Source organism: Falco naumanni, chromosome 8, assembly GCF_017639655.2.
Source record: "Falco naumanni isolate bFalNau1 chromosome 8, bFalNau1.pat, whole genome shotgun sequence".
In the NCBI taxonomy this organism is placed as follows: Eukaryota; Metazoa; Chordata; class Aves; order Falconiformes; family Falconidae; genus Falco; species Falco naumanni.
In genome coordinates this window covers 47914728-47938641 of record NC_054061.1, presented here as the reverse complement: position 1 = coordinate 47938641, position 23914 = coordinate 47914728, and the positions used below count along the sequence as shown (strand labels likewise).

Below are 23914 nucleotides of genomic sequence, written 5' to 3'. Positions count from 1 at the left end.
TCACTGCAAAGCTCCTTGCAGAGAAAGAGGAGGATTTTCATAGTGTCATCTATTTGCAGCATTGAAAAAAATAGTTCAGAAAAAGCTCCATTTGGGATGGCTGTTTGACTGGCACAATAACCAACAGAACATCTAGTTAGACGTGGAAATAACTGTTCTTCAGCTTGCTCCTTCTGATTCAGATTTTCAAAGTCCTGCATAGCAAATGATTCATGCTACTTAGACTTCAGTTTTAGTGCACCGCATATGGCTTGGCCAATACCACAGGTACATGTGTATTGTGCAACTGCCTATTGTGCAACATTTTGTCATTCTTTATAGACACATTGGTTAGGCTTACGCTGGGTTTGTATACCACAGCAATGCACTCTCACTTCTCACATAGAGCAGACAGGGGTTTAAGCCGTGCTGCATCTTTGGGCTGCATCCAGGTAGTTGTCATCTGTGCAAAGCTGGAACTGAAATTGAGAGTTACTTAAATAATAATACCAAAACATTAAGTATTTATCCCCAGCAAGGTGCAGGTTGGCTGGTAGAAACTTAAATTTATCTCTAAACTAAAGTAAATGCATAGAGAGGAAATGAGCTGAAAAAAAATGTCATGTACATGTCTTCACCTGATCACATAAGTCACTTGCTTGACATTATGGAAAAGTCAATGGCATCCTGCCCACAGAAGAGTCAGAAGGCTGTGTATATGTGCACATAAATATAGTAGCTGAGGACTGAGGTTCATGATCTGCTTATTTACTCTCTTGCTCTCAGTTTTTTCCAAAATGGAATGGAAAAAATATTAAATATTTTGTGGACTCCATAAAATCACCTTTCTGCTGACTTTGTACATGTTGTTTAAATTTAAAGATTTCAGAGACAATGCCACAGAAAATGTTGTTTCTAACTGCAGTCACATTCATAGAACTGACAAAGTAAGTATCAGACAATCCCCCCCACCAAAGTAAAAAAATCTCTAAAATGTATGTTCTTGTATCAGCTGGAATCTGTAAGTATGGCATATAAGATTTCCTATTTAAAAATCCTTTCTGTAAAAATAGAAGTGTAGAATTCAATGCCTGCTGATCTTGATTCCTCAGCAAATTGAAGGCACTAGGGGTTCTTGCTTTTCCTCTTGATTGTCAACCTGTAAGAACAACTTGAACTTTAATATTTGAGGTGGGCTTTTTTTCCCTCTTGATTCACCAAACACAGCTTTACTTAAAAAAAAAAAAAATACACAAATGTGTTAATGCTTTTCTAAATAATAGATAAGGCAAAACAGGAACCTGTATGTCTGTTCTTACTTATGGTTTTCTTACAAAATAGTTGAAAATGGTATTTATAAACAGATAAACAACAAAACCCAACAACAACCTTCTTAAGCCGATGAGGAACACAGCTGTTGTTCCATGTGTTCCCAGGGAATGGTTCCATTCTGAAATGTGGTGAGTATATTTGTCTTTTCATTTTATAAGTCGTAGATACCTAAGACTTTGTTAAAAGGTCTGCAAAATTTGATGGAATGCATGTATCTATTAAATTCTCAGGACTATGTCAATGTTGGTTAAAATTTGTCCCCAGTATTATGATATTAATTATTGTTTTGTGGAAGGAAGTGGAACAGTTAGAAACACATTCTTTACTCAGGATCCAGGTTTTGTTGATAGGGCCATGGTTTCTAAGGTGAGGTGCTGAGTGAGTAATGTTTTTATTCCTTTCTTTTTCCACATACATAAATGTGCAGGGATGATGTATAAAGAAATAATATACAAGGAAAACTTGGGAAAAGTGATGTCTCTAAAACTTTTCCTTAGATATTTCCAAGGAGATGATATGAGTGATAACTATCAACATGAAGTTAGTGAATATGGACCCTGATAACTATTCTGCATCCGTTCAGATCTAGTCACAATTCCCAGTAAATTGTTCATATGTGGAATAGCTAAAGTTGTTTCAGAAATTGCTTAGTGCCTTAGTTATCTTTTCTGCTTTGGGAGCAACTGGTAGTGCCTTCTTCAGTAACAAACAATTTTCTGCAAGCAAGTTTTAGTTTGTATTGAAAAAGATTAATATATCTTGCATAATCAGCTGCAATAGCTCAGATAAGAGACGTTAGCGTTTGAAAATGCTGCGGTTTCTCAGAAGACAGCAGCAGCACACAAGTGTGGATATTCTTGTGAATATAACGCATTTTATAGCTTTTATTTAAGGTTCTAAAGGTTTCATTACAAATTACTGTTTATAGTGTTTGCAGAGAAGGGGGAGTTGATGAAGGTGGTGGAAATGCTTTTTAATTTCAGGTCAGGATTTAATGGTTTAACAGTTAATAATTCTTTAGATATTTCTAAGTTTAAAGAAAAGTGGGTGGGAGGAGGTAAAGCAAAACTTTTTTTCAAAAGTAGACTTTAGAAAACTGGAAATTCAGCAAGGATATAATACCAGAATATGTTTTGGGTTGTGTTTTGTCAGTTCTGTAAAGTTTTAGGACGGCATCTTTACCAGTGAGAAGTTTTATTTAAAGTGATCAAATTATTTATTTCATTACTCCCTTCATTCTGCATATTTGGTTAGGAGAAAGTGCAAAATGAAAATAGCATATGAGAGGAGATATAACAGACATTGTATAGGAAAGAACAGGACAAAGAATGCAGGGAGTGAGGGAAAATGGAAGTGAGGAAGGAAATGCGAGAGAGACATTCTTTTGCAGTTTGCAAATTAGCATGTGTAGATAGATCAAGAGACTAGGAAAGAAAGCAGGGTTTATGCTATATTGGCTGTGCAGCTACAGCACATAGTATATGACTACTGTTTGACAAATAATGAAAAAATGTTTTTTAAAGAAACAAATCAGGAAATTCTACTTTGAAAAAGCACATTGAAAATGTGCCTAAACGGCAGTTTGAAACTTTCAGTGTTCAAGAAACAATGAATCTATCTTTAAGCTCTGACTAGAGTCTTCAGTTTTCAAGGCATCTTCATATGGGCCTACTTAAGTAATTGTTATTTTTGTGCAACTCCACTCGTCAAGTTGATAGCATTATTAGAATTAACCGAAGTGAATCACATACAAAGAGGTTGCTGGTACCCACACCACAATGTTGCATTGTGTTGAAGTTTATCTGCTGTTTCTTAAATGTATTGTTGGTAAATGATGTGATATGTGTGCTATAGTAATGTTGGCAATGTATATACTTCAGTAGCAGACTGAAGCAAATGCTGAAATTTCCATAATAATCACCAATTTGTATGTCTGCCTGAAAAAAAATGTCTTTGTCATTATCTGGATCTGACTTTTTTTGATCTTAGAGCAAAGAAATAATACTGTTTTTACCAGCAGTGTCTTTGCTGCACAATAATAGAACTGAAATCATCCTTCTTTTTATTGTGGCTACACTGTGTGACTAAACATGTAGAAATCACACTGGGCTCATAGTCACTCTTAGCAGAAGACATGTGATGTTAAGTAATTTGTATTTCCTTGAGAAATACTGCACTGTTCAATTTCATTTCTGAATTCACCAGCAAAAGAAAAAGTTGAGAAGGTACAAATTTCTGTTGGAAGTGGATTTAATAGTGATCAAAAGCAAATGTAAAACTTCTGAAAAAAAATAAGTGGGAAGGAACATACATTTAAAAATACAATATATTTGCTTTATGTATTTGAATGCAGCAACATTTTTCCTTGTAACTTTCTATTGTTGTCACCAACTGTTGTTAACTTGATTGAAATAGAAAAATTTGAACTTCTAGCCATCTCATAACTTGAAAAGTGACAGTTTGCACATTTCTGTCCATTAGAAATTATCACATGTTCATAAACTTTTTCATTGTTCCTTTGACTTAGACGTCATCATTAAGCTAGCTGTGCGTGAGCTGCAGATACTAGCTTGTGTTCTTTCTCCAAGTTTAATTTTTCGCTGAATATTGGAGTGTTCAACCACAGAATAAAAAAGGCATCTGCCAATTTAGTAAGTTTCTGTTTAGAAACAGAAAACAGATACCTTTTTCATAGATCTCTTTGGACATTTTGTGTCTTTTAGTAGAAGCTAACTTGTTCTCTACGGTAGAGTTGTATTTATTATTATACTCTTATACAGAGAGATGTCTGACATCTGTTCACAACAAAAAGTTAAAAATTAGCCGTAGTACTCTGACTTTCAAACTCTGTGAGAGTCCAGATAGTACTAGTGTAGAGACTGTTCTAATTTCTGTTGCTGTTGTAACTGCTGCATGCCAAGAATAGCCATAAAGTTGGTATCTTATGGGATGGATAAATTAAGGGCAAATCAAATTTCTGAAGTTATTTTATGAGATCACAGCAATATGTCCTTTCTCATTTATTTCAGATCTGCAAACTATAATATAGTATCCCCTTGCATGAATCATAGTGGTGGTATTCTCTCTCCTTGGCGTTATCTGGAGCTCATGCTGGAGGTTTCCTTCAGGTTGTTTCCAGATGCAAGTGCAGCTGATAGTACAAAACTCCAACCTGTTTTTACTTCTCTAGGTAACCTCTGGGAGATCCTTTTCAATGTGGATCTTGGTAATAGCAGACTGAAGTCCTCCATTTACCAGAAAAGATAAGCGCATGCTTGACTTCAAGCACCTCAGTAGTCTTATGAGCTAGTTATGTGCTCAAAGAGTTTGCTAGGCATCCATTATATACATATATTCCACTTGTTAGGGAAGGGAAAGGATATTTAGGTAAGAAGGTGTCGATAGAAACAGGCAGATGTGGTGTGGCAAAACATGTTCCATTCCGGCTATAAATGAGAGTAGCGTTCTAATGCTGAATTGCAACCTGCTCTAGAAGAACCTGCTTTAGCAGGGGGTTGGACTAGATGATCTCCAGAGGTCCCTTCCAACCCTGAACATTCTGTGATTCTGAACTTTGGCCTCTGTTTCAGAGGTAACCAATCTAATGGTACAATTAGCTGCATAGAGTGAGGAAGCTGGGCTAGTGGAAGTTCACAAACTTATATGCTGTTCTGTGGATGATTAACTCTGTGATCTTCACAAGGACTCCACAGGTCTAGAAAAAGGTCATTAGACTTAAATTCTGATTTTTTTTAGAAATTACAGTAGTTGTCCGTGTTAATTTACTCTCATAAAATTTGTATTTCTGCACTTTGTATGGTACTGGTTTTAAGATTTACTGCTTGGAACATCCAACAGAAAAATTGTGAAGGAAAAAAAAACCAGCAGAGTGCCAAATCTATATATTACCAAATACAATTCTAGAATTCAAAGGTATGGAAAAAAAAAAAAAAAAGCAGTGTATTCTAATAGTGTTTGGCCACATGTCTGAGCTCAGCTTACTTATTTAGTCTTGTGATTGACAGATGCATTTGGTAGCTTCTTGGATGTTTTGTAATGAAAGAAAGGCTGAATCTCACTGATATGACTACTTCTGAGTTGTCCATATAAAACACTTCTTTATTACTTTCTTCAACTTCTGCTTATGACTTGGGAAATTTGCAATGGCTTGTAAACTACACAGTATAAATGAAATTGAACTATAAATCAAAAACTTTGGAACAGATGATGTCTCCTCAGTGAATCCCTTTTGTGCTTCCAAAATTATCGTTGTCAATCAAACCAACAGGTGGTGTATGGTTACACAGAGTGGATCCCCTCTCACAAGACACTTTCTTTTAGGAAGCCAATCAGAACTGGCACTGACATGATGAGGCAGACCTGTCAGCAGAGCTGGGGTATATAAAGCAAAACAACTATGTTAGCACTTCTGAGCAGTCGTGCATTCCCCGCCTCGCCTCGGGTGTAGGGATTGCAAAAAAACAAAACTACACTGTCAAGACTGTGTAGTTTTGTTTTTATGATTAGAGGCTCTACAATTCTCATGCTGGGATTGACTGAAAAAATCTTACTCTGGATAAGGACGTCGTTCAAGAAGATTTCGTTGGGCTTAGCCCACTCTTACAGGCACTTTGAGAGATCAGGTTAGTAGCATGTTTCTGCTGGTGTAATAAGTATTTTATCAGTCATTAATAATCTCCTGATATGTTCTATTATTTATAAATTTGCCTGCAGAGGGGGTATAGTTTTCACTGGATAGACATGGAGCACTTAAATTCTCTGGCAAGATTATGTCTTAAATTTCTGGAAGTAAGTCTTGATAACAGCAAAAAGTTTTCTCAGTATATTTATTGTTAATGACTATATAAATTAAGATTTGAAAAGTGCGTGGAAACATATGCTTAACTCAAAAACTCCTTTCTGTGGGGAGTGTTCAAGGTTATGCTACTGAGAGATAAACTGAGAAGCTCCAAGAATAGCTCTGATAAAATGCACATGGTATCAGCTTAGCGCTGATGACTTTTTAAGGGAATCAACTGCTAAGGTATCAATTACATGGCAGCTCTGGAACACTTGTCTGCTGTCATTCATAGCCAGGAAGGTTATTTCTGGAACATGACATTTCAGATGCATACTTTCAATTCTAATTATACAAAAAGCCTTATAGGATCAGATCTTCATCACCAAAATTTGGCTAGGTAGTGAAATACATAAACCTAGTGTGAACTCAATAACAATTCTACTTAATTAGATTATTTCCAATCTATTCTGAAGTCAGGAAATTACATATATAAGCTTTCATAATGTTTTATTATATTGTAAGATTATTTCCATATATTCTAGTTGAGCCTCCAAACATAATTCTAACTGAAGTAGATTTTAGTGAAATAGGTGAGACATATTTGTCTTCATCTTCCTTTCAGAAAACTGGTGTTGTGTTAGAATGAAAAGTTGGTCATTTCTTTCTAATTTGAACTCATTTCCTCTCACCTTCAAAGCTGAAAAGCTTTGATAAAAGGCTGTTCCTCTGTCAAGCTGGAACAAGTATTTAGATAACCAGTAAAGACAATAAAAAGGAGCTCAAAATCCCAATACAATATTCAGTTCTGCCCTCATGCAGTTATTTTTATGTGGGTATCAGGCACTGATTTCAATGAAGGAACTCATATCATGAAGAATTTGCGCTGCTTTCAAAGGTAGCATAAATTTGGCTCATAGTGAAAGAAACTTCACTTTCTCATTAATTTTTAGGTTAAGCCTGGGACTGTCATAAAATATAAGGTATAAAAGCCAAAGTAAACAATAGTAAATATGTGAGTGAGATTGACTTGAAAAGATTGTGGGGTAAGCCCTTGTTTAGTAAAATCTAGATGCTCTCAGGGGAATTTTTATTGAGAAAAAATCTAACTTAAATAGATGTATGATACTATTAAGAAGATACTAACCACATTTAAAAAAACTGCACAGTTCAACATCAGTAAATAAATATGTTCATGCAAATATAAAATATTCACGATACAGAAGCTTTTCTAGCAGTAGCGTGCAATTTCAAAGTAGGATTTTGTGGCATAGGAAGAGAAAGCAAACTTTTTCTTTAAGGTTTCACATGGATCTGCAGTTGTTCAAACCATCAGTGTCAGTGGCTACCTTATATCCTAGCTCACATTTCGACAGTGGCTGTCTTCCCATATTCAAAATTCCACTAAGATACTCTCTAAGAAAGAGTAGAATTTTATCTGCATTTTTAATGCCAATATGCTTCTGTGTAAAATGAAATTATTCACTACTTCCAGACTACTTGTAAAAAAAGCCTCTTGGCATTAGATTGTAAACCTTCACTTTTTTTTTTCAGTTGCTACTTATTGACCTAGTTGTCTTCCCATTGGAGAATTCAAATGCTTTGCACTAAAAAGTATTTTCAAATAATTGAAAAAAATGTTTACATGGAGATTATTTTCTCTTTCAGTAAAGGACATGGACAAATAATGGACAAATAGGGGGTAGATGACCTGCACAAGGTCATGTAGTGACTCAAGCAGAACTTTGTCTCATGCTGCATACTTGTAATGCCAAATCACAGCTTCACTAAATATGTTTCAAATCCAACTCAACCAAGTGTCCCCCAAGAGTAATTTGCTACAACTTTGTCAAAACCTACAGTTTTCACATTTCACCAGGTCAATGTGATTTTAAACTGATAAGAGTAAATTATTATGAAAATAATTACAAGTATTCCTAAAATCTAGCAAGAAGGATGTGTGTATAATAACAATTTCATCATTGATATCTAATTATGTTTTTGTTGCTTTCAGAGTGCCTGTCAAGATGACGACAAAAGCACCAACATTTACGCAGCCGTTACAAAGTGTTGTGGCACTGGAGGGTAGTGCTGCAACCTTTGAGGCTCATATTAGTGGTAAGGTTTTGATTCATTCTTGCAAGACTGATTATTTTTTTATTCTTAGGTTTTGTAATGTTTATGCTAAGACATATGATAACACTTTTTGTACATCAGAATCTGATCTGAATGGGTAAAGATCAGTGCTGAAATGTAAATATATATCCGCATCATATGGTACTGATCAGCATTGTGAGATGCTGTCAGATACCCACACACTGCAACATTCCCAGTCAACAGCTAATCATCCTGCCAATGAGACTGGTGTCTAATTCTCATCTATATTAGAATCATCAAAACTGGGGGGAAGTAGCATTAAAAGTATATGCATAAAAATACATACTGTGCTAATAAAGGAACTTCGTATGGGTGCAGAGAGAGTTATCTTGTTTAGATGATGATGGTCAGACAGAATGAGTTGTCAAGGTGCAAAAGGCAAGACATAGCATAGTTCTTTATTGACCTATTGCTAAGCCTTACTCTGGCTAAGTTGTATTTCTGCCTTCTGTGCCTTTGAGTTTACTTCATTCCAGAATTCTGTTAATGGGGTTAAAAGCACAAAATCTAGGTCCATGTGGCCACTGAAGAGGGTAGAAAACCCTAGTTTGCTAGACAGTAGATGTGTATGGTGGTCATGATGGTAGTACAAGGCTGGATTAACATAGTTTGTTGATGCAATTTAAAGAGGTCAAATAATTTTAAAGGATACTTCACTTTGCCAGTCTACACACTATTAAAACACCCTCTCTTCCATAAAACCCGATGCAAACCCCTGAGATAACTTTACTAGATAACCAACACCCTGTTCTAAAAGTGCCTCTAACCTCGGCAGTGACTAAGGAGAAATGACACGTGTTCCTGCTGATGGAATTATATTGTCTTACAGGCATTAGCAATGTGATGATCCACATACCGTAAAGCAGTACCCAGATGCTCTATGACAGGTGCAAACACATGATCTGTCCAACTATAAAGATCTCTGATATCTGTGGTCCACTGTGGTTCCTCCCTTGGTCCCTTTGGATAATGCTGGCTCACACAAGGTGTTTGAACATGTCCTGTAGTCTACATCCATATTTTTTTTATGCCATATTCTGTTATTTGGCCCTCTACTCTTCAGTTCATTGCCCTAACCTTGTCTTATTGTCTGTACACTGTAAATTTTCTATGTAAGTTTCTTTCCACTGATGATTGCAATTCCCATTATGAATACATAAATATATGATCAGAACAAGTTAGGATGCTAGTATTATGGCTCAGTATGTGATTTTGGCTATTTTCATTGTGTGATATCATGGAATACTTGGAAGGGGAATTTGATTTTTTACTAAGAGAAGATACAGCACTTTTTCTAATAGCATATACCATATGTGTATTTTAGTCTTAAATATCATGTGAGGCAATCTCCTATTAGCTTTTATTCATATTGTGATGTTCTTGAATGTCTTTCCTGCCCCAAAAGCATCCACCAAGACTGACAGATCTGACAGTGGCTTGGCATTTGGGTTTTCGATGTATAAAAAATATGCACCTTTTACTTTTTGAACTAATTGCATAAATAATGGACTACACAGCTTTATTCTACTACCTTGTCTGGCCTTCCTATATGTCTGTTATTCTGTTACTCTGACTTCGAAGTTCAGACTTTTTTTTAATCTTTGGTAACACTGCCCTTTTATATGTAAGTCAGGTATTAATACAGAGCTACAGTTCAAACATGAAGAGCATGGTTAATCTAAGAGTACCAGGAAGAGCTTAGAAACCATCTGAGATGCAATTTTGCAGTCTGTAAACTAGAACAAATGAATTGTACTCTTATATCAGCCTGTGAATTAAGTGCCACATAACAAAGATCTGATATCAGACAAAAATACCCAGTACCACGCCCTGCACTCGGAAAGCACAGAACACACAAACCCCGTGATTAAAAGCATTAAGTGCCAGAGGGGATAAGGCAATCATCACAGGGGGAGCCCTGCTGGGTGAGCAGTGACTAAGGGGACATGAGACAGCATGTCATCCTCAAGAAAGTCTGCAGTGCTGCTGGGATTAGAACTGTGCCCATCCTCATGTCTCCACAGTACTGATCAACTATTGAATTTGTTCATAAAGGACTAACCTGTACTCCGCTTATTTCAGGTATTACCTAATGCAAGACAGCCTTTACACTCTGCATATTGTTGAATACAGCACATTGATTATACACAGGTTGGCAGTTCCTGTCACAGCATTGTCAGGACAATATTATTGAGTTTAATTACTTAAGCAGTGAAGTTGAGGCACTTCAGGTCAATTTTCTTCTTTTTGACAATAAAGCTCAAAAAACCCTCAAGGACAGTTTTAAAATGAAAGAGAATGTGTCATGTGGCACATGTAGAAGTAAATCCCTACTTTATATAGTCCAGACAAAACTATAATCTGAGGTAGATCTCACCTTTTAGTCCCCAGCTCTGTGGCATGGGACTAGCAGAGTGCTAGTAAATTTGTGAAGTTGAGTTTCTTTTAATATGAATTTGGGCTCAGATTTCCAAAATGGCTTCTAAATTTGGATCCCTTGAACATACAGTTTGAGACATCAGAATAGACTCAATTTTAAAAAATGTAGGCCGTGTTCAACCTATCACTCAACCCCCTGTGTTTGTTAATCATCATAGGATGCTGCACTAAGAAAAGAAAACATTTTGGTAATGTTTCAAGAAATTCACGGTTGACAACATGTTTTTTTTGGTTGCCTAGCTTAAAACATTTTGAAACTCATTTGCACAAATCTTGAAGACACATACCTCTGGATTAAATCAGTGGCATCTGATGGATACTCTTATGTTCATGGTGATAATGCCCCAGTTGTCCTATACCAGTAGTAATAAATCGAATTATACCAGCCCCATCAGAGCTGTTTGATAACTTCCATCTGCGGAATTAACAATGATTAAAGGTACTTTTACCCTTTTGATTTTGAATCCTCTCTAAAACTGGCCACATTCTCTTTCTCTTACGTACGTCTAAAAATCAGTTTTTCAACTATGAGGAAAATTTAAAATTTTCCTAACCAATTTGGGTGTGACAACAGATGATCAGCAAAAGCTTCTCTTTCATTTTAGTCTCACCAGTCATATTCCTGGCTCATTAAAACCCCAAATAATGAAATGAGATTATAGGAGGAATACTCTAGAAATGAAACAGAATTATGTAGTCCTGTGTTTTTGCAAACCACAGAAAGTGGAACTGGGAAAATGAAAGCAGCTGGAGTAAGCACAATCTCTGATCTCATTCCTGAGCCCCTGTGCAGTACAATTGGTGATTTGGCTTGAGTGGGGAAATATATGAAGTAAATATGCAGGGATTGTCACTTTAGAGAAATGGTGTCCTAGGACTGCAAAAAAGACTTAGAGGTGGAACTGTCTCCTTTAGGAAATTAGCTGTTGTCCTTATGTGGTTCATGTAAAAATTTTACCGGTTTGTCAAATGTATTTCAGTTGCTCAGTAAAGTTGGCTGAGTAGAATGCTGGCAAAAGAATTTCCATTAGGAATCTAAAATCACCATTTAAAGCTAAAAAAACAGCTATAGATACAGGTGAAACTCTTCTGACCAGAAGAGTCTTGTTGATGACCCTGACAACAAAATAATAATATATTTGAACAGCAAAACGTCAGCTGATTCCCCCAACTGTTTTCTACTATACTCACACAGAATACACCCCAGGAAAAGGAAACAACCCCCCCAAAATATTACTAGCATTCGGTGTTAACATCTACAACAGTCACTTTTTCTGTCACTTTATTTTCTACAATCATTTAGAGTTAAGAGAACTTGGTTGGAAGTTCTGATTTTTACTTCGTCTCCAAACTATTGGACTGGATAAATTTGTTAGCAATAAGCAGTACTACTTAGATACTAGCAAATAAATAAATAAACCAACACCCTCACATGGATTAATTCATCCCCCTTATAATTTTCATGAACTTTTATTCCTCAACAGGATTGCCGAACACTTCAGTCCACTCATTCAAGTCGTTTCCTAAATGCAGTAGCCTGTGCAGTTGTCCTGTTGCCCTGTGTAAAGACCTTTCTAAAAAGAAATTCCTTTACCACTGTGTCACTGGACATCATAATCATAGATCTGTGCCTATGCCATTACACACTGCTATAACTGTTTATATATGAACAAGTATTATGGTAATTTTGGATATCTGGCATTTCATAGCATCTTAATTTCCTTTTGTCTTCCTTTTTCTTTAGGTTTCCCAGTTCCTGAGGTGAGCTGGTATCGGGATGGCCAGGTTCTCTCTGCTGCAACTCTTCCCGGTGTGCAGATCTCGTTTAGTGATGGCCGCGCTAAACTGGTGATCCCCACCGTGACAGAAGCAAACAGTGGAAGATACACCATACAAGCCACCAATGGATCTGGGCAAGCAACTAGTACAGCTGAGCTACTTGTCACAGGTATCAGGCAGCTAAAGAAAGACAGCTTTCTCTGTTAGTGATGTGAGAAAGAGAATGATAGCAGAAGTGTCTCATTTAATGAAAAATGTTTGTATTTGAAGTATGTGATCAGCAAAGAAATAGCAAACCAAATTCCTTTCCCTAAAGCAGTCTAGAATTCAGCATATATTCTCACCAGTAATTTCTAACAGTGTCCTTTACAGCTTAACTGCATAGAGTTTAATCTTGATCTTATAAAACCCTAATCACAATTACAAACTTCTGGCTTAACCTGATATACTTCTGCTCATGTGGTCTGTCACACTGGCTACATTCAAACTACACATAAAAGAAAGGATAAAGTTCTGCAGGATGGAGCCTTTAATGATATTTAATGATATAAATTATACTTAATACAATCACTAACATAAAGGGGCATGCTCAAGAGACTTTCATTTACTACCTATGGTTGTAATCAACTTATCTCTAATTCTAGAACGTCTGCAATTATTGGCTTTGCAATCAGAAATTTTAAGCACATGAGAAAAGTTGAGGGTGCTTGCATTTTGGCAAATCAACTGTTAATATTTTGAATATTTGAGAAGTTAGTGTCATATGTCAGTAGCATGTGAAGGAGAAAGAGACCTTGTGCACTCCTAGTAATGAAAATATCTAGCCCTTACAGCTTTTTTTAATAGATGTTGTTGGTTTTCTGTTTATTTCTTCAATAAAACTGCAGCTGGAACAGCACCACCAAACTTCTCACAACGACTACAGAGCATGACTGCAAGGCAGGGAAGTCAAGTTCGACTTGACGTGAGAGTGACTGGAATCCCTACACCTGTGGTGAAGTTCTATCGGGATGGAGTAGAAATCCAAAGCTCCCCCGATTTTCAAATTTTACAAGAAGGAGACCTTTACAGCTTAATAATTGCAGAAGCATATCCTGAAGACTCCGGTACTTATTCAGTAAATGCCACAAATAATGTGGGACGTGCTACTTCAACAGCTGAATTGCTAATTCAAGGTAACAGATTTGAAGTTACAAGCCATGAAAACAACAGAGCATTCATTGTTGTAATGGTATACACACCACTTCATCGAAGTTACATCAATAAGTTCATTTGTAACTTCTTTATCAACAGTTATGAACTTGCTGTGAAAAAGTAGTGTCTTTGATAAAATTTGCCAGAGATTTTTGTCTGAGAACTGAAAAGGACTTTTTGTCCAGAATGGGTCTCTTTAAACTCAGGATACAGTAGACAGAAGAAAGTGGGGGGGTTCCTTTTAGATGTTCTCATTTTGTTCTGTAGGTTTCTCAACTTGTACTTGTAAGCTGGCTTTGATGGAATAGATATATTAGACTGCTTTACTGTACATGGTCTTGTAAATGAGCCTGGTAAGGTTGAAGACAGTCTTAGATAGAGAATTGTGGAATGAATCATTCTACCCAGAGCAGTCTTCCTTGGATTTCATGTCAGTCAGCCTTCCAGACTGTGTAGTCATTTTAGATCCAGGACTGATTCTGAATAAACTACAATAAATGTGTTTTGGTTTGATTTGGTTGGTTTTTGTTTTCCTAATGACATAGTAATGCAAAAATATTATTTAAACTGTTTTCACAATTATCTGTCTATAGATAATGGAGGAAAAAGAAATGTTTGCTTAATTTTTTCTCTGTTGTTAATATAAACTTGTATATAATTGGAATTGACCATTCGTTTATTTCTGCAGCTGCTTACTTTTTATGCCATAAGCAATTCTCCTGACTATGTTTTCTCTTCCAAAAGGTGAGGAAGAAGCCGTTCCTGCTAAAAAGACAAAAACAATTGTTTCGACTGCTCAGATTTCACAAACAAGACAAGCCAGAATTGAAAAGGTATATTTTTCAAAAACAAAGTAGGTAAGGCTAAAATGTGGATCGTTACTTCTACAGTATCCCAGACGTGTTTTCTTGATTTTGTTGTAGAAGACTGAAACCCACTTTGATGCCAGATCGCTTACAAGTGTTGAAATGGTCATAGAAGGTGTGACAGCCCACCAGCTCCCACACAAAGCGCCTCCACGAATGCCTCCTAGACCTACATCAAAATCACCGACCCCACCGATAATTGCTGCAAAAGCACAAATGGCACGACAACAATCACCATCACCTGTCAGACAATCACCATCACCTGTAAGACATGTCAGAGCACCAACACCCTCACCAGTAAGGTAAGCTTATTATTTCAAACAACTGCTTTTTGAATCAGTTTCACATATAGCAGTAATGCTGTAGGATGAGGAGATGGTATAAAATGGAAGAATGCACTGACTTTATACTGATGGAGTTTATTCTGATGGTGAACTATAATGTGCTGCTGTATTTGCCACTGTTGTGGAGGTGCGTGCCTCATTTAAATTTTCTATTCCATATGGAAGAAAATGGATTATTTTAGACAAGCAGAGGAAAAAAGAGCAATGACACTCTGGTGAGTGGCAAACAGAATGGAAGGAGGTGTAAAAAAATGTGAAAGCATGTTCTGTGTGTGTGCTGGTAATGACTCCAGAAATAATGTTTTGAAGGTAGGCAAGGTAAATGTGGTTATCAAAAAATGAAGTTTAGCTCCATTGCATAGAGTCTTGAGAGGGAAAGTGACTGATCTGAAGAGCAGGGCTCTTGGTCTGGGAGACCCCAGGAGGTCTGTGCTGAGAGGCAGGTAAAAAGAAAACTGCTTTGGATGTCCTGAAGTTTCAGCATTGTGAAGCACCAGTGTCAAGGAAGGAATGCCTCCAAGCTGAGTGCTCAGAAGAGTCCCGTGTAAATTGCTACAGCTAGGTATGACGGTGAGTTTTGCCCCATTAAGACCAAGTTAAAAGCACCAGAAGAAATTGATTGATAGTAACTAGCAATAACTAACAAACTGCATAGTTGAAAGAGTATTTCAATAGTGCCATCTAGAGTGTATGTTGAACTAGAAGTTTGTACTCCCCTGCTAGTCAAACCACTTCAAGACCTACAATCCATTAGAAAATAAATCTAAAAAATTAATATGATGTTGCTGCCCCCTACTGCTGCAATTTGTTAATGCTCTTTGGGAAATACAGAATAAAAATATTACTCAAAGAAAATCCAAGTTAGAAAGCCTGTTAAAACATTTTGAAAAATACTTTAAAATGATCAGCTAGGATTGGGATTGAATTTTTGGAATATCAAAATTTAGAAAATGTTGTATTTTCTATACAATAAAAAAAATATATATACTTTCCAAGTTGCTGCCAATTATTATGGGTGAGATTTGTAAATGTAAGTATGGGAAAAATTATAGGCCCTGATCAGAACTTTGCCTGGAGTCCTAAAACAGGTGTGGATGATTAAGGAGAATTAAGATAGAGCAAATGGAAACTAATGATGAATTTTTATATTGTAAATGTATGTGCTTGAGTGAAATGCCCTTTGACATTTACCCTTATTTCTTGCTTCAGTTCTAACTAAGATAGTACAAAGATGTGTTACAGTTATGTGTATGACACAAACACACATTAGGCATAATGTTTTAAACAGGTAAGTGTAATTTACAAGTAGAACACCTCAAAAACCTTTTACAAATCAAACTACAAAGTACTGAAGATACCTTAAATTGGGAGTGAATTCAAGTTCAGGCTGAAATTGTTTGTATAGTTGTCATGGTATGACACTACATAAATTATATTAATACTTTATTTTTTCTTTAGGTCTGTTTCTCCTGCTGGAAGAATCTCCACCTCACCTATTAGACCAGTGAAATCTCCATCTCCAATCCGTAAAACACATGTAGTGACAACAGCTGGGGCCGAAGTCCTTCCTCCTTGGAAGCAGGAAGGATATGCTGCAACCACAGAAGCCCAGATGAAGGAAACAAGAGTATCTACAAGTGCTACCCAAATAAGAACTGAAGAAAGATGGGAGGGCAGATATGGGGTCCAAGAACAAGTTACCATTAGTGGTGCTACTGCTGGTGAGGATGCGGCTGGTGCTAGAGAGGTAAAGTCTATTTTTGGAAAGTGCGTTGGTTTTGCTTTAGATGTGGACTCACCACTGCTAAATAAAGTCTGAGAGGCTGTGTATAAAAATGTGTGTGTGTCTGCTGTTGAGAGAGTTCTGTAAATATTGAAATGCTTCTTTGCAACGTTCTGTCTCTGTGCTGGTTTTGTGCTCCTGAATGTATGCAAAACATGAAAAAAAATGTCTTTTGATGTGACTAATATAGGTGAGAAAGGACAGTGAAAAAACAGCAGCTGTTGCTACAGTTGTTGCTGCTGTGGATCAAGCCATGGTGAGAGAACCAGCTCCAGGTGTTGTAGAGCAAACTGCTAAAAGGACAGCAATGACTGCAGTCCACGTTCAGCCTGTTCGAGAGCAGGTAGAAATAGAGCACAGACATTCTATGATTTCCCCTTTATCCCTTCATCCAACATGCAAACAAGGCATGATTCACTGTGAGGAATTAACATATTATCCAGTGCACCACAAAAGCATGCATACTCATATAGAGCATCTGGACTGGATAGGGATGCTTGTGGATCACTTATTCCATTGCTTTCCATCATAGCAGGACTGAGCTAATTATTCTTAAACTGTTTTTAAGTTTAAGAATGCCTTCTATGAAAGTGATCCTGTATTCTCCCTTGTCATTTATTCTCTAACATTACTCTTACACTGATAAAGTTTTTCCTATAATATCTCATTTATAATTTTCTCACTAAGAATAACTTAATTCTCCCTTAGTATTTTTCCTTCACACTTATTCCTCTCCCGTTTTTCCTTCTCCTCTTCTTTTGATGATCAGTCTGCTAAAATAAATTCTAAGACTGGGTTTTTGTTTGTTGCTATAAAAATCAGATGAGAAAGGAGGCAACGGTAGTAGTTACCAGTGATAAAGCCACAAAACAAACAGTAATGTCAAGAACTAGAGAAGAAATTGTTACTTCACAAGAACAAAGGCACATCTCTGATGAAAAGGTGAATAAAGATGTTATCAATAATTGTCATACCTGACCTTGTTAAAAAATCTATTATCTCATCAAAAAGACAAGCCTATGAACAAGAGAAGTGAATTTTTATAATATTATTTTCTCCTTTTATATATATTCACTCTTCTAGTTGACGTTGCTGTCATTCTCCTATCTCTCCTTGATGACTGTCTTTCCTTTTTTATTTCACTTCCATTCTTAATACCTAAGAATTTGATAAACTTGCAAAACATTAACTTATAAAAAATATTTTTTATATATTGTATGGTGATTTACTAGATACTATTCTCAATCATTTAAAGAATTAACATGGAGGAAATTACTCTTACGTTTTCCTTTTTTGTTGTTGTTCTGATTTTCCTTCTAAGCTTTCAATTTGTAGCCTGCTTTGTTTGTTGGCAGCACAATCGGTCAGAAAAAGGAGGAAAAACTCATTCTGCATTGAAATCAATTTTGAAAATACTGATGAGTGATTGGAAGTCAGATTATTTTAGCATGTGTTTTATCAGACAAATGTGATTTCATGGAAGACCAGCTTTTCTAAAGAAATGTTACATTTGCATTCTAGCTGAAATGCATGAGAAACAAGGCATAACCTATCTTTAAAGTACTGAGAAACCGAAATCCACCTTGGCAAAAAATTGCCAGTTTATGCGCAGATTACATCTGAACTTCTTGGTAAAGTGAATGTTACCTAAAACTTGTTTTTAATATCCTACACATTCTCAAACTGATTAGGGTGCAGGACAGTTTTTCTCTGATCAGATTTTTTTTTTATTACTGCTTTCAGTAGCAAAGCAAACATTTGTGGAATGTTTGTTTATATTTTATTTGCTAAATATTTATATGCTAAATGTATATATGTTTTGTAAATGTCTGTGGTGTTGTTATTGTTTCCAGACTAGATAATTTTGAAATCCAGTTTGATGTTTTTCCTCTTTGTTTGTATGCTCTTTTCCAAATGTATCAAAAATCACTTACCTTATATTTTTAAATAACATGTCATTTAAACTTGTTTTTATAAACATCCAGATAAGAAAAGAACCAGAGAAAACTCCAGTACCCACAGTAATAATTGCCACAGATAAAGCCAAAGAACAAGAAAGAATATCAAGAGCTAGAGAAGAAATATCTACCAGACGTGAGCAAGTGCACATTGCTCATGAAAAGGTAAATAAATGTTACAATGTTTAACTCACTGTTATGTTCTAATAAGTTTATAAAATGTCATTCTTCATCAAATGTGCTATGTATCTTTGTTCTGCTTCCTTATGAAGAGATTACAAAATGAAAAAATTGTAAAGCAAGGTATTCCAGATACAGACCCAGCATTGCAGGTCCAGTTCTACTAACATTGTAGCAACCCTGTCTACAGAGGAAGAGCGCAGCTGCCCTTCCTACAGATCCTTTGAGCTTTATGGGTTTTATTGCCAGGGTAGTCACAATTTCATCTGATGCTTAATGACCTTTGTCTGAAGGTAGATTTCTGAAGATAAATTATAAAGGCTATCTCTCATGGTATACTTACATGTGGAGTTTGATTTTATGAAGTTCATATTTGTGTGAGGACTGAATGCATCTGCTGGACCATATTGTGGAACCATTGTTTGTTGGAGTAACTGATTAAATAGTTCCACCTACTGATGGCAGTAAATATGAAGTCATTAATACTAATTTTTATGCAAACAATTTCTACAAAACATAACAATGATATATCACAATTAACTAGGAAGTGGGAAGATTCTTCTCTAATTCACACATGGATTAATGTGATATGTTAATAACTTTGAATGCACTTTGTTCAACTAGCATATAAAATATGACTTAAGATATCAGGCTATAACATGGTCTCTAGAATGGAATTATTCAATTTCTCAGGTGATATGCCATTTCTCTTATTGATATACATTCTGAAACCTTATCTCACTTTCCCCAAAAGCTGTGTAATTTTGACAACAGGCATAATTGATTACTATTATTTTTCTTTACCATAAAAACTAGATAAGAAAGGAAGATATGAAACCTTCTGTACCTAAGGTAGTGATTACCACTGATAAACCTAAACCACTGGTCATAATATCGAAAAGTAAAGAAGGAATTGCTACCAAACAAGAGCAAGTGAGCATAACCCATGAAAAGGTGAATAGCACTATTACAACTGTATTTGGGTTTTTGTCCCTCTCTTCTTTACAAACCTTGTGTCCCTCAAAAAATACTAACTATACATTTCCAGCTCATTTTTTCTAAGATTTATTCCACTTACAAGTTTTTAGAACTACTGTTAATTAGGCTATATAATTCCACCTCTGTCTTTCTTTCCTAACTGTTTTGATTAATAGGATGCCCATTTTTCTCTTCTGACTGACCTTTGAAATGAGCTGACTCCTGAAATGCGTTTTAACTTTTTTTAAAAAATCATTATTTTTATTTAAATAGGTGTCAGGGTGTAACAATACTTACCCATATACATATAATACAGAGCTGTGTGCCATGCAGAAGGATCTAACCCCTTAATTCTCCTTCCCTGTTCCCATACCAAAATGCTTTTCCATTGTCCAACTATCTTTCAAGACCATACATAACTGAAACTTGTATTTCCTCTATAATAATCAGATTAAAAAGGAAGCTAAGAAAACTACTGTAGCTCCGAAAATAATTGCCACTGATAAAACTAAAGCACCAGTCACAGTGTCCAGAACTAGAGAAGAAATTACAGCCAAGCAAGAACAAATTCATCTGGGTTATGATCAGGTGAATATAGCTGTTGCAGATGTGAAATATGCTGTTACAAATTGTTTTACCTGCAAACCTCACCTTTTAAGAGTTACTTGGGTACCATAGAATGCCCTCAAATTAATTCCTGATAACATAGCCATTAAGTGGGATGATTGTCAAGCAACAGAGTCAGTGTGTTTAAATTTCTAGTGATAAAGAGGTTTATATCTCATTCTGTTAGGAAATGCCACTTTTAAGACTACACTTGGATTTCTTGGTGAAAGCCCACTCCCTACAAATGACTTTCAAGTCATATTTACTTGTTCAAATTTTTGACTCTGCAATCTTTTTTTCTAGAAGATGATTCCTTGCCATTTTATGGTAGTCAGATGAAACAACCTCTTTCTATTAAGGTTTGAATTGTATTGTTCTTTGTACAATACATACTTTAACGTCCAGTTTATTACTTTTGACAATCAGACACTGCTTTTTTTCCAGTAGGACTCCCACAGTAGAAAAGCTTTTCTATTATCATACAACCAGGAACTTCCTTGTGTGGAAGAATAGCATAGCTGCCAACAGCTTTTTATTTAAAGTCTATTTATCTACGTTGTTAGAAACAGTATGGTACATTCATAAAATACTTTTATAAAAGATAATTAAAAGAGCATAGCATATAAAACTCAGAGGAGTCAGACTGCTAAGAGATTACAGTTACTTGTTAGATGATGTAAATTTAGGTTCAGGTTGGTATAAACTGATTTTGAAATCAGCAATTATAACTGAATAAAATGTCCCTGTTACTTAAACACTAATAATGAAACAAAATCTCTGTAAATAATCACAGTTTGACCTCTCTTAGGTTATTTTTATTTAAGGTGATAATGATTTTACAATCAGCATGAAATTGTCTATTAGGTTTTTTCCCATCTACAAGGCATATATTTCATATGCTTAGTTGCTGCATCCAGATAAATTATGACAGTAATAATAAACACTAGTAGTAATCATCCAATTACTTGCTGTTGGCTGACTGGGTAGAAATTTGGACCCTGATGACATAGAAACTGACAGTATTTATCAGTTATTAGAAACGAATAGAAGTCCTGATACAAATACATTATTTCCATTTTCTCAGAAAGCTGTTTTCCTTCTTTTGTAAAATAATTTCAAATAGATTAGCACTGAATTAACAGATATGCCTGTGTTAAAATTTTTATGTGTATATTCCTTAGTAAATACATTCACATCAGATGCCTGACATTCTCTGAATTTTTAGTAGCATCTAACAGCTATATGGAGCTGATGAGCATACTGAGTTTTAAAATTATGTGCACATTTACACACCTGCTGTACTCTTAGACAGGTAGCCATAAATGTGAACATAAAGTATTAAAAGTGGGCATGCATGCAAATATTGAAATGTATAAAGCACACAAGCACAGATGTGTTCTCAATATGCATAGATAGAGCTTAGAAAAACTATGTCTATGTTTGAATTCACTGACTCTGAAGTGTATTTATGGGTGAACACATTTGATGTTTACATTATTACTTTTGCATATCTATGCATTCTGTCATTGTCTGGAATATGCTTTACTGAGCATTATATTTATAAGTATTTGCCATATATGCAAGCCTTTAGTATAGTGGTGAATATTTAAATTCTGCCAACGTTATCTGTAGATTGAAGCTGGAAAAAAGGCTGAAGCTGTAGCTACAGTGGTTGCAGCAGTTGATCAGGCACGTGTTCGATCACCCTGGGAGCCAGAACAAGCAGGTGAAGCTTATGTAAAGCAGAAAACTTTGGAATATGGCTATAAAGGGCATGCTGTAACGGACCACATTGCTGAGGCCCCAGCAGAACGTCATGTTGTCACTAAAGAAGTTAAAACTGTCTATGTTCCTCCTGAGAAACACATCTCAGCTGCTGAGAAGAAGGAAGTTCATGTATCAACAGAGGTTAGACTCAGTTTACATTGGATTCTTTTCCAAACCCTATGCCCCAGTGAAATCTATTTCAGTTTGGAGAGCAGTATCACATTCTCAACATTTTTTCATTGCTTTGTGTAGATAAAAAGAGCCACAGAAACTGAGAAAACAATTCATGTTGAACACCCACGACCCCGCACAGCAAGTCCTCACTTCACAGTCTCCAAAATTGCTGTTCCTAAACCAGATCATACATATGAGGTAAGAAGTGAAAACTGTATCCAAGAAGAACAGCATGCTCATTTATAATAACCAGTAGGTCACCCATTCCATTTGGCTTTTTCTCCCACTCCAGTATGGTGCTCTCTCAAGAAGAATGTAAGTGCTCTACAATTGTTTTCATTAGCTTCTTTCACTAATAAAGAGAAATGCTGTACATAAACTGCTGAAATGTGATTTGTAATTATTAGTTATTTAAGCAAGCTTATCATCTGTTTAAGGATGCAGCTTCAATACTGCATGTTATACACTGAAAACACAAATATTTTTCTTGCAGCTTTATGTTTTTTAAAGAGCAGAAATACCCCTCTTCAATCTTAAGTGAATCAGTTCACTAGAACATTGGAAATAGTGCTTTGTTCTTCCTTGCTGATTACTACACACTAATCTTTGAAATAAAAAAAATCCAGACTGCGTATGACACCATTCATTTTTAATGTTATTTCTTCTATCCTTCTGTTCGACTCCTTCACATAATAGCAAAAGTTCTCATTTAATTTTTTTTTTTCTGAATGAGAAAGTATACTTTTCCTTTTCACCTGGACTTTAAAAATGAAATTATTTTTCCATCAAACATAATTAAACACTATTAAAATTACCTAAAATATTTTTATTTAAAGATTTATGTGCGTTTTCCAAAGTTATTACGCCTAGAATAAAATTTTGAAATCTCTTCAGTTATTTTAATCACTGACAGTTATGTAACTAGCAGTATTGTTTATTGCAGTATCAGACTCATTAAATGGAAAGCTAAGGTCTCAAGTCAACAAATTTAGAGGACATTTCTCATGTTGCACTTAATAGCTTCTTGACCATTTCAAGATCAAATTCTGAAGTACAGAAAGAGAAGATATCTGAATGTTTGACACAGCAAAAATAATACAAGGGTATTATATCTCTGGGATTCTACTACTGCAGTCTAAAACTAGATTTCACTTACATATATATATAGCTTTTTAATTGTCAACAAATAAGTAACTGAGAAAGCAACCAGTGTATGTGCAGTTTGCTCAAGAGATATACTGTCGTCTTTGAAAACAAGAGAACAACAAAGATGTAACTCTTTCTTGTCTGTTCCCTAGGTTTCAATAGCTGGATCTGCCATGGCTACTCTGGAAAAAGAGTTATCAGCTACTTCTGCTGTGCAAAAGATAACCAAGCCTGTGAAACCACCTCAGCTAAAGCCACATGAAGTCAGGATAAAAGCAGAACCAGTTGTCCCTCCACAGTTTCCCTTTGGAGAGGCTGCTGAGACCTATAAAAGTCGCTATGATATTGAGACTAAAAAAGAGGCAGGTATAAGCATTAAAGGTGAAGCAGTGAGGGAAGAACACTTGGTGTTGCGGAAAGAGGGTGAAGCAAAG

General features: G+C 35.8%; 1 protein-coding gene across 1 annotated transcript in view; it reads left to right on the top strand.

Moving 5' to 3' along the window:
• The first annotated feature begins 8136 nt into the window (after window positions 1-8136).
• The window catches only part of TTN (titin), a 238111-nt gene continuing 222333 nt past the window's right edge, over window positions 8137-23914 (top strand). Inside the window, exons 1-14 of the mRNA XM_040603460.1 lie at window positions 8137-8227; window positions 12450-12653; window positions 13372-13659; window positions 14423-14511; window positions 14602-14846; window positions 16347-16640; window positions 16867-17014; window positions 17494-17613; window positions 18657-18794; window positions 19626-19763; window positions 20238-20375; window positions 22026-22301; window positions 22413-22532; window positions 23633-23914. Of these exons, the coding sequence (XP_040459394.1) occupies window positions 8137-8227; window positions 12450-12653; window positions 13372-13659; window positions 14423-14511; window positions 14602-14846; window positions 16347-16640; window positions 16867-17014; window positions 17494-17613; window positions 18657-18794; window positions 19626-19763; window positions 20238-20375; window positions 22026-22301; window positions 22413-22532; window positions 23633-23914 (2571 nt within the window). The remainder of the gene's footprint in view (window positions 8228-12449; window positions 12654-13371; window positions 13660-14422; window positions 14512-14601; window positions 14847-16346; window positions 16641-16866; window positions 17015-17493; window positions 17614-18656; window positions 18795-19625; window positions 19764-20237; window positions 20376-22025; window positions 22302-22412; window positions 22533-23632) is intronic.